At 41.5% G+C, this 10480-nt stretch overlaps 2 protein-coding genes across 5 annotated transcripts; both read right to left on the bottom strand.

The window, feature by feature from the left end:
• Nucleotides 1-746: 746 nt before the first annotated feature.
• LOC115751025 (heparanase-like protein 3) lies at nucleotides 747-3871 on the bottom strand. Of its 3 annotated transcripts, none has more exons than XM_048278254.1 (9): nucleotides 3478-3871; nucleotides 3186-3222; nucleotides 2891-3038; nucleotides 2623-2774; nucleotides 2119-2349; nucleotides 1855-2050; nucleotides 1633-1758; nucleotides 1236-1335; nucleotides 747-1141 (listed from the first exon to the last, which is right to left on the bottom strand). In XM_048278254.1, exons 1-9 carry the CDS (start codon nucleotides 3718-3720, stop codon nucleotides 818-820), a joined length of 1557 nt encoding a protein of 518 aa, XP_048134211.1. In that variant the 5' UTR covers nucleotides 3721-3871; the 3' UTR covers nucleotides 747-817. The 3 variants fall into 3 exon arrangements, with proteins under 3 accessions (XP_048134211.1, XP_030544559.2, XP_030544562.2); XM_030688699.2 differs by having other exon boundaries at nucleotides 2855-3038; XM_030688702.2 differs by lacking the exon at nucleotides 3186-3222 and having other exon boundaries at nucleotides 2855-3038; nucleotides 3478-3644.
• A 1355-nt stretch (nucleotides 3872-5226) lies between these two features.
• Nucleotides 5227-9411, bottom strand: LOC115733738 (heparanase-like protein 3). 2 transcript variants are annotated; one of them, XM_048277490.1, is made up of 10 exons: nucleotides 9294-9411; nucleotides 8806-9168; nucleotides 8274-8310; nucleotides 7986-8169; nucleotides 7749-7897; nucleotides 7196-7426; nucleotides 6811-7006; nucleotides 6599-6724; nucleotides 5758-5857; nucleotides 5227-5663 (listed from the first exon to the last, which is right to left on the bottom strand). In XM_048277490.1, exons 2-10 carry the CDS (start codon nucleotides 9046-9048, stop codon nucleotides 5304-5306), a joined length of 1626 nt encoding a protein of 541 aa, XP_048133447.1. In that variant the 5' UTR covers nucleotides 9049-9168; nucleotides 9294-9411; the 3' UTR covers nucleotides 5227-5303. The 2 variants fall into 2 exon arrangements, with proteins under 2 accessions (XP_048133447.1, XP_048133446.1); XM_048277489.1 differs by having other exon boundaries at nucleotides 8806-9359.
• Nucleotides 9412-10480: the final 1069 nt, after the last annotated feature.

Raw genomic sequence — 10480 nt, forward strand, 5'->3', positions numbered from 1 at the left:
TGTACATGATGAATCGGCTCCTAAGCTTCAGGGTCAGAACACAGCCGTCACCTTGACTGTTTCTCGATCAAATTACACAATAATTTATTCTTTTAGTCCCTATAATTTGCTTTTCCAGATTATTTTAGTCAGGGTTGTCGTTGGAACACAGAGCAAAAAGATGATTTCATTGCTGGCACTCAGTCTAGAGTCTAGACTACAGTGGATTGCTTCAGTTTGTCATCACGAGTTATCTTCAAAAGGCGACAACTAGATATGTCAAAGGATTTAGCACACCGATCTTAAACGTGGTTTGTCACAAAGTCAGTACAGGATTATTGCCAATAATTTCTTGGAATTCTTCATCTTCTTTGTGTTAGGATCGGTGCACAATCATAACAAAGTAAAACGTAACGAGAAAGAGAAATCAAAATACAAGATTTTATCCTGATTTACACTAAAACTAGGACTACGTCCAGCAGAGAATTCTACTATAATTAGCACATCGCACCTCTCATTACATCACTCAATTACAAACTAAAAAGAGTATTTATAGTAGTAACTATTCATGAGCCTAAGCCAAAACTACTAACGAAAAAGAATATATATAATAGTAACTATTCATGAGCATGACCCACGTGCTTTCTTGTCGTAGGAGAGTATTAACCATACCCCAATACTTTGGATACACGTGTAGGAATATTCGATCGCCTATTAGTTCTTCCGACGGAGTAGAACAAGGAGCTAGGATTTGCGAAGGAATTGCTAAAGAGAACAAATTGCATTATTTCTCTTCTTCAATAAACTTCATCAGGAAGCTAATTCGGGGTTCCATCTCCTATCCATTACAAGCCGGAATGACATGATATGGCATGTGAGCAAACACAATAGAGTGAGGACCGACTACTATTGAACTTGTCGAATTCAAGTATTTCGGTTCCAGAGCAGGTATGTCGCCAGACGGACTCACGGCTAATATGTTTCCATTAAGCAGCAATGTCTGGCTGTGCAGATTCCCATCCTGCGGCGTTAGATGGTATTCTTCTCTCATATTTGCGTCGTTTAAGCCTTTCGGAAGCGAAACGCTGTTCTTTAAACCTTCAACCATGACCTCAAAAATGGAGCTGCCGTCCAGGTTTATCATCAGCAATGTGACCCCTTTCTGCAATATTGGGGTATATTGGAGCAGATAGCAAGCGCAAACTCCAAGGATACACAGTTTTTTTAGCCAAGTAAGATGCAAAAAGGAAACTTACGGAGGCTTTTGCACAATGAGCATAGACTCGGATCTTGTTCGATCCAGAGAAGCTCGCTCCCAGGACTTTTCTGCCCATGAGTCGGTGCCAAAGTAGCGCGCTGCAGAGAAGAAATCAGAATCTAAAGGTCTAATTACGATAGCATGCTGCAGAGAGAGAGTGTTGAGCAAGTAAGCTCGTGTTAACAGTTGGTCTCTAAATGTACTACCAAATTGCATCAATATGTAGGTTTTAGGGATTTTCTAAGGGAGATGTAGCGAACAAAGACGCATAAATAAACCGTGAGAAAGAAATGTCCTCATCTATCAGCTAGTGTCAAAACCAACCCAAAAGACATCAAGAGCTTGAAAATGTTGAACTTCGAAATTTAAAGATTGATGAAGGAATTACAAATCACCTGTAGTAATCAGGATTTGGATTGTTGGAAGTTGCATCAAGCAAACCATAATTTCCACCTATCAGTGATTGTCTGCAGTACGTTTTTGTATCAAAAGTAGAGGCAATGCCCATCTGATCCAGATACCTGTTTTCCTCGCAGAAAAAAGCATCCGTGTATCATCTCTATTTCTGCAAAACAAGACAGAGAGTATCTGTTCCATCAGTGTGTCAGTAAAAGTACCAGAAGCTGTACACAAACGCATTCGAAACGCCGTCGCGGCCGCTTTTGAAAGCTCCTCCTGCTTCACCAACCCATGCTACTGCCGAAGTAGCCGAAGCAGAACCCTTAATTGTGCTTTGCAGCTTTCTAAATGTTTTAGCTATGCCATCAAGATATGTTGGGTTTAGAATCTTCTCAATGAGGTGCTGATCAGCCCCTACAGGCAGGATAAATTGTCTCAGATCCAAGATGATTAAGTAGTTGAAAAGTAGCTAAAGAAAGTACCTGATCCGAGATTGTAGATGTGAAGAGTAATTGCATCCAAGGATTTTGGGGTCTTGTCCAAGTATTCCTTGAACCAAAGTGCATCATAGCTTCCTCCTGGTGCCAGGATGAGAGGCTTCGGTTCAATGCTCTTGTAAATGTCTAACACCAGGTTCTTCAGATGTAATGTATCAGATGCATACTGGCTTGCTGCAACTCTGGTACCGACTCCACTCCCACTCAATTCATTTCCTGAACAGCAAGGGTCAAAATGTCCAGCTCTCATCCGCATAAAGTCTGAGTTCACTCACAAATATAATCGGAAATAATACCAATAGCTCACTTCAGGATTATATCGTCGGAAATAAGCACGTATAGGATGTACCAAGAAAGTTTTCAACTTTACTCCTAGTGGATTCAAACGTGTATAATGTGAATGGTCGCAACATAATAGGAGGATGAAGCACTTCTGTAGTCACTATACATAGCTCTAGAAGCAGAATAAAGAATGTAATCGCGAATTACCAAATTCCCAACCGAGAATGGTGTAATTCTTGCTGACGGTATATCGTATAAATGATTCAGCATTCTTAGAGTCCCAAGCACCCACTGCAGGGCCATGTGGTCGCTGTATGGTTCGCCCATTAAGTGCATTTAACCCAAAGATAACTTTGGCGCTGATGAAGATAAAATAGATCACCGTGAGCATGAAGGCAGTATAATTCTTGTGATAACTTCAGCACGTAACAACTTATACCCAGTTTGCTTGAAAAATGCATTCAACTGATCCCATCTAGCCATGGTCAGGCAGCCCTCAGTGAATCCAAACATTGATTTGGGGTCTTTAGTGAATTGAGGGCAGGGTTGCTTAAGATCGTCAGTGGCATATAAGACCTTGTCTTGTAAGGAACCGCCCAATCTGATCTTCAATGATGAAAATGCTGCAGAAGTACAAAAAGTGTTCGCCATTTGCATTTAGTTGATGGTGTCGCACTCACATATTCACATTGCCAACAACAACTAAGCAGAGGTTGACAATGTTATTCTCCCAGCAACGTAAGAGGATGAATATTTTAAATCAAGCTCACCCTTTATCGCGTTGAACAACATCTTGTTGCTAAGATCCTGCATCACAGAGGACAAAAACATAACAAGAGATACATTATCGTTTACTATGCTGGGTTTACCGCACTAAAAGAAAAATAATGTGTTGTATACTACCCGCACAACTCACTGAACAGAAGCCAGGATTTACTTAAAACCACATAGAGTTTGAAAGTCCACTAACTAGAGCAAGAACACGACCCAACTTTGTCTGTATCAATAATTCGATCAAAATCTGAAGTCCTCCTCTAGCATGGTGAAGCCAAATGGGCATACCAGATTCAGCAGAGAAGCACGATGCCAACTGCATGTTCCATAATCACATTTCTCAGGGGGCCACCAATCCAAAGTCGCGCAAACAAAGTCATCCTCGACATTCGCGACGGCAGATCGACCAACAGAAACGTTAAGCTGAACAGTAGCACCTCCAGGTACACTCTGTGAATCAGCACACATGGAGTAGCAGCTGAAGATGCAAGCCAGAAGGCCAATACCCACCAACGAAACAAGAGATCTCATCTTCTCAAATGATCTTAAACTCTTGGCCTGCCCCCCTCTTCGTCGATCACTGTCATATCATCCAAAGAAGTGCATGAGTTGAGGAAGAGAGACTATTTTACTGGAGAGAGAAAGATGTTCTTTCCTTAGTAAAGGAAAAAGGAGGATAGAAAGAAAGAATTCATGGCACTTCATTGGAATGTTGATAAATATCCGATAGTTTTGGTAATTTATTTACGACAATGACGAAATTTTATAATGGTTGGTAACTTTATATTGATGAGACATACCAACTAAAGAACCCAAGCCATTAAAAGAGAATCTGCTATCATATTAAGAAGGAAATAACTACCATTCTGAGAAAAGTCGAAATGAAAATAGGGAAAGAGAATAAATGGCACACTCCTCAGTATCAAAACTAGGGACAATTGGTTCTCGGTCTAGTCCCACGCATAAATCGGGAACAAAATCGGATGGTCCTCGGACCGGCCGGTCCAATACGATTCCCGGGCAATCCAATGGCAACAATGAATTATTTGCAGAGGTGAGCAACATGGACTTTAATTTGAATATATTAATTAAGATTATTTTTGCATTTAAAAATAAAAAAATAACTAGTGAATTATTAGGTTTACAATTAAGAAATATAAATAGATAATTAATTGGTCCTGTCTGGGTGGTCTAGTTCCCTCTTGAAATGGGGCCAAAAATCACCGGTTCCAATTTTATGGAACCAAACGGGCATCCCCGGGAACCGGATAGAACCGGCCAGTTTGGTAAGTCCTTATTGCTCATCCCTAGTCGAAATGACAGCTCATTTTGATGTTGTTATCCATTTAAGCATTTTGGGTATGTTATCCTCCTCCTCATTTTCCATACTTAGGCCTAGGCTGGCGCTTACTGAGATATTAACACAAAAGGAGGGTCTCAAACTGTCGTTTTGATATGGTTTCAGAAGCAGTGTGGAGAAAACGACACGAAATCCGTGGTTATTCATCTTTTGTACCAGACGAGTTTCTGCATAGCAAGTTCAAGAGCGTCTTTTGATTAAACCACCCGTACAACTTGGTCTCAGCTTGCTATTCCTGAAAACTTAAACTTAAACATTTAAAAAAAAAAAAAAAAAAAGAGGGTCTTCCACTGCATTGTTCTAAGAGATTTTACTTTCTCCTTTATTAATGTAAAGATTAGTTTCCACAAGCAACGCTAGGAGAAAAAGACTAAATCTGGTTCTTTGTGTCCTAAGAGACGGAAAATATTATGTCAAACACCTGACTAGCCTCATCAGAATCATGCTCGTGTGGACAACTACAAGGTACATGGGCAATTAACAGTGTGGAAATGGAGAACAGTGATATCGAACATCGATTTGCCTAAATGGATGCTGATAGGGAAGTCAGCTTACTATGGTGGCATAGCAAACCACATAAGTTGTCTGACAACTAGGGCATTGCCAGTCATCTCGTGAAGGTTCGATTGTGTCAATCTGTCATAAACAAGAGAAAGCCCATGTAGGATTCACAGAGCGATTCAAAACATTGACTATTATTTCTCCTGCCTAATCAATGGTAGGAATGTAGCAAACAAATTGCGCCTTCTTCCTCTCAACTACAATCAGGAACGGCGTAATAGGGCATGTGAGCAAATAGAATTTCATTAGGGGCAACTACTATTGAACTTGATGAATTCACATATTTAGGCTTCAGAGCAGGAATTTCGCCAGATGGACTCACAGCTAAAATATTTCCATTGAGCAGCATCGTTCGGCTAAGCGGATCCCCATCCTTGGGCGTCAAATGGTATTCTTCTCTCACGTTTTCATCATTGATATATCGTGGAAACTGAATGGTCTTATTTCCTATGGTGTAGTGTATACGATTGCGAATCGGGGTTCCATTATTAACAATTGCAACCTCAGCTGCGGAGTTGCCATCAAGATTTATGAACAGCAACATGACCCCTTTCTGCAGGTTGAATACCAAGAATCAGATTACGTCTTTTTTCCCTTGAACAAATGCAACAAGAACTAGAAGGAGATACCCAGCAATACAAACTTACAGAGGCTTTTGCACAGTGGGCATAAGCACGGATCTTGTCCGTTCCAGATAAGCTTGCTCTTAGAACATTTCTCCCCATGAGGCGGTGCCAAAGCAGAGCACTGCAGAGCAAAGCAGACTATTGACAAGTTGCACTAGAACGTAGTTTCCAAGACTTTTGCTAACCCTAGCTGAAACACACTAATAATGTCCCTAGAAGTACAGTGAGGACAGAATTCAGCAGTAGCAGCGCTGTAGGATGCCATAGTCTTAGTTTATATTTTAGTACTCCCACTACACAGAGCGCAAGGAAAAAGAAAAAAATCTAACTCCTCCGGGAGAACCCACTACATGTAGCTGAAGAAATAATTCCAATCCACAACGTTTAAAGAAGTGATCGAGAATCAAACATGACACACTCTTGGCTCAGATAACACAATCATACTTGCCAAAAGCATAACCAGCTATTCCAAAAGCTAAACACCTAGAGAAGGGTAGTCTATATTATTATTCTAACAACATGCCTACGCAGTTCAGGTAGTCTAATTATTATTATAAGAACATGCCTACACAGTTCAGCATCCTTCTAACGGCAACAACCCAAAGAAAAAAAAAAAAAAACAATTTTCTGCTTTTTCTCGCTAGAGGATGACATAGTTTTCTCTAAATGACACTGTGGCTTTGGCCCTGATACCACAAGGGTACAACTATAAACTGTTAAATAAGAGGCACCATCTCTTTTTCTCACAATCCTTTATCATTAACGAAAACACGTGGAGCAAATGACCCAAAAATGAAAAGAGCGTGAACATGCCAAGCATGGGAATTTAGAAAATGATACAGGACTTTCACTGAAAAATCACCTGTAGTAGTCTGGATTTGGAATGAAAGAAGTGGCATCGAGCAAACCATAATTTCCACCAATAAATGCTTGTCTGCAGTATGTTTTTGTATCAAAAGTAGATGCCATTCCCAACTCATCCAGATACCTATTGCCATATAAAGAGTGTCTCTGTCATATTGTCCAAAAAAACTAAAAACGGAAGCTGTGTCTTTCTTCGATCAGATAAAGTACCAGAAGCTATATAAAAAAGTATTTGAAACATGATCCCGGCCACTGTTGTAAGCTCCTCCTGCTTCCCCAACCCACGCGACAGCCGAAGTAGCTGAAGCAGAACTTTTGATTATGCTTTGCAGACTTCTGAATGCCTCGATTTCATTATCAAGTACAGTTGGATTGAGAATCTTTTCGACAAGGTGCTGATCAGCTCCTACAAGCAGTAAAAATATACTTGCCTGAATGAAGGATGATTAACTAGTTTCTCTAAGGCATTCAAAGGTGGTACATACACTTGTATGAATGAAGGATTATAAACTAGTTTCAAGAAGGGACTCGAAGTTGGTACAAAGGATGATTAACTAGTTTCTCTAAGGGAGTCAAAGTTGCCTAAAAAGGATACCTGATCCCAGATTGTAGATGTGATGAGTAATTACATCCAAGGATTTTGGCGTTTTGTCCAGGAATTCTTTGTACCAGACTGGGTCGACAAATCCTCCTGGCGCTAGGATTAGAGGCTTTGGTTCTACACCCTTGTAAATGTCTAGTACCAAGTTCTTCAAAGAGATTGTGTCAGACGCGTACTGGCTTGCTGTTACAGTTGTACCGACTCCTCTCCCACTCAGTTCATTCCCTGACCAAAAAGGGCAGGGGCGGAAATGTTAATGTCATGCCACATCATCACAGATGGTGAAAACCTTTTACATCTACTTACTTTCACGGAATTCACTCATGAAGCAACTATTGAAATAGAATTGTCTATAAAAATGTAGCTTGCTCCAATTCACTTGTGGCAAAAGTATAGAATATTACAAACACAGTAAGAAAATTGGAATTTAAGCTTAACAAAACCATATCCCAGGTATGTACATCAAAGAAATGACCACAAAAAATGAATGTTGGGATGAAAAAGTCAAAAGTTGTGGCTCCAGAAGCAGAATCAAGGATGTGCTTACCAAGTTCCCAACCGAAAATTTTGTAGTTTTTGCTGACAGTATAACGGATAAAAGATTTCGCATTTGTTGAGTCCCAAGCGCCCAGTGCAGGGCCTTGAGGCGGTATTGTTCGTCCATTAAGAGCATTTAATCCAAAAATAATCTTTGCGCTGTAAGGATAGAATAACATCAACAATAACAAGGAAATTTTTACAGTTCTTTTTTTCCAAAAAAATTTCAAGATAGAATGTCTCTTACCCAGATTCCTCGAAAAAAGCATTCAGTTTATCCCACCTAGCCATGGGTAGGCATCCCTCAGTGAAATGAAACATAGTTGAATTGTCCAAAACAAATGAAGTGCAGGGTTGTTTAAGATCGGGAGTGCCGTATAAGACCTTGTCTTGCAGAGTACCACCCAATCTGATCTTTAATGGTGAAAATGCTGCAGCAATTCAAATTCACACTGTCAATAACAATTAACAAGAAATCAAGAATGATTATGCTCCATTAGCTTGAAAGCACAAATGCATGGAATCGATAGCTTACCCTTCACAGCATTAAGTAATATCTTGTTGCTAAGGTCCTGCACCATCAATGAAGCAGAGCGATTCAGAGCTCAGTTTACTTAATAAGAAGCAAAAGAATGGCTCTCCTACGATATGCCTACACGTATCATTCGCCAGAAGCCGTTTTACACAAACAACAGTTGAACCGGCCGAATCATCACGCAAAGACATAAATAATACCTAGTAGCAGTAAAAAAAACTATTGGTTGAAGGCATTATGTCTCCTATTAAAGTTTCCTCTTTTTTTTTTTTTTAAAAAAAAAAAAAAAAAAAAAGTTCCATTCAACTTATATACAACAAACAAACAGTTTGCAAACTCAGCGCCGATTCATCATCACAGCAAAGAAGTACATAAACTAACTTGTACCTAGTGAGCAGATAATAAAGGAAACACTTTCTCATTTTATTGTACAGTTTGAAGGCATTATGTCTCCATTATTAAAGTTTCCTCTTTTTTTTTTTTTTTAAGAATAAGAACTTCAGAAGCATTTCAACTGAGAAGCTTGTTTTACCAGATTGAGCAGAGAAGCACGGTGCCAACTACAGACTCCATAGTCACACTTCTCAGGAGGCCACCAATCCATAGTCGCACACACGAAATCATCGTCAATCTCTGCGATGGCATTTTTCCCAATGGAGACATTCACCTGAACAGTACCCGCCCCAGGTGAGCTCTGGGAATCGGAACCAGCTACGCCGTAGCTGAACAGGCAAGCCCAGAAACAGAGACCCATCAACGAAACAGGACGACCCATCTTCTCGCCCAGTCTCTACCACCCCAAAGTCGGAGCCTTCCTCTCTCTGCAACGGCTGAGAATTCACTCACCACCCGAGGAAGCGAATGAATGAAGAAGAAACGGTTCTTCTCTCCTCAACTGGAGAAGGTTATAGATGGGATCCATTAGGGACGCATTAACAGTAGCTTTGTCGGGAACGAGAGTGCCGAGAGGAAAGAGAGGGAGAAGAGTAGTGAAGTTTTTTCGCGGATTTGGAACTTTACCGGTTGGAATAATGTGGATGTTTGTTCGGAAGTGGGCCATTGCTTTCTTCAGAAGGAGAGAGAGAGAGAGAGAGAGAGAGAGAGCGCATGCGCATGCGCATCAGTAAAAGATAAACTTGCGGGTACCAGAAGGAGGAGGAGAAGGAGAAGACTGTTGAGGGCGTGACAGGTGGGGCCCAGTGAGTGGCGGGGTTCACCGATTCGGTTCGGGGCGATGGTGGGTGGGTTGAACCGGAACCACCAACCCATTAAATGATTGGTTCGAGTGTTTTGCACTTCGTGTCTTTTTCTGTACCTCAATCCAATAGGTGACGTCACGCATACGCAAAAAAAAAAGAACGTGGAAAGCGAAAAGAAGATAGAATTATTCATTGGACAATTCGATATCCTCTAATCTTTTTTGGGGAAAATTCCAAAAAAAGACTCGAAGTCCTCTTATTTTATCAAATAAAGGCCTCAAGTGAATCTTGTTTTAAATAAAAGCCTGAAGTGCTCTTAATTTTTCAAACAAAGACCTGAAGTGGCCATAAAATTTCATAAAAAGGCCAAATTTCAAGAGTATTTTGATCTTTTTCTGTATTTATTTATTTTTATTTTTTATTAAATTTTTATTTTTACTATTTATTTAAAATTTAACAAAAAATTAAATTAAAAAAAAACATACAAAGGCAACCTCTGGTCGTCTCCCCACCTCCCAAGGTGGGGAGGCGAAGGCCGGCAAGGTCGCCGGTGCCTTGGCAAGGGTCGGCGACCACACCAACCCGAGACGAGGGCAGGCTGGCCCTTGCCAAAACAGGGAGAGGGTCGGGCCCTCTCTCGATCCGGACAAGGGGTCGTCGGCCCCCGCCTTAACCAAGGGAGGAGCGGCAACCCTTGCCTTGGTCAAGGTGAGGGCTATCGATCCCCGCCCTTTCCTAGGCGGGGGCCATCGATCCCCGCCCGGCCCTCTCCCAAATTCGAGAGAGGGCCCGACCCTCTCCCTATTTTGGTAAGGGTCAGAGGCCCTCGCCTCTAGTCGGCAAGCTCGCCGGTCCTCGCGGAGGAGCCGACGGCCTTGCTGGCCTTCGCCGCCCCCGCCAACCCCCCACCGGCGGTGGGTCGGTTGCCACAAGCTGAAGCGGCGACCCTCTCACCGGTGAAGGCACGTGAGGGCGGGTCCAGTGGCCAAATGCACCAAGATTTTGAAA

The sequence above is a fragment of the Rhodamnia argentea genome, chromosome 4 (assembly GCF_020921035.1).
Source record: "Rhodamnia argentea isolate NSW1041297 chromosome 4, ASM2092103v1, whole genome shotgun sequence".
NCBI lineage: Eukaryota > Viridiplantae > Streptophyta > Magnoliopsida > Myrtales > Myrtaceae > Rhodamnia > Rhodamnia argentea.

Coding starts and splice junctions, on each gene's coding strand:
- LOC115751025 (XM_030688699.2), bottom strand. CDS start 3,720: ATGAGATCTCTTGTTTCGTTGGTGGGTATTGGCCTTCTGGCTTGCATC. Junction 1,759..1,854: donor GCGTTTGTGTACAGCTTCTG/GTACTTTTACTG, acceptor CGAGGAAAACAG/GTATCTGGATCAGATGGGCA. Junction 1,336..1,632: donor CCAAATCCTGATTACTACAG/GTGATTTGTAAT, acceptor TCTTCTCTGCAG/CGCGCTACTTTGGCACCGAC.
- LOC115733738 (XM_048277490.1), bottom strand. CDS start 9,048: ATGGGTCGTCCTGTTTCGTTGATGGGTCTCTGTTTCTGGGCTTGCCTG. Junction 8,170..8,273: donor ATTACTTAATGCTGTGAAGG/GTAAGCTATCGA, acceptor GAATTGCTGCAG/CATTTTCACCATTAAAGATC. Junction 7,898..7,985: donor GCTTTTTTCGAGGAATCTGG/GTAAGAGACATT, acceptor CTATCCTTACAG/CGCAAAGATTATTTTTGGAT.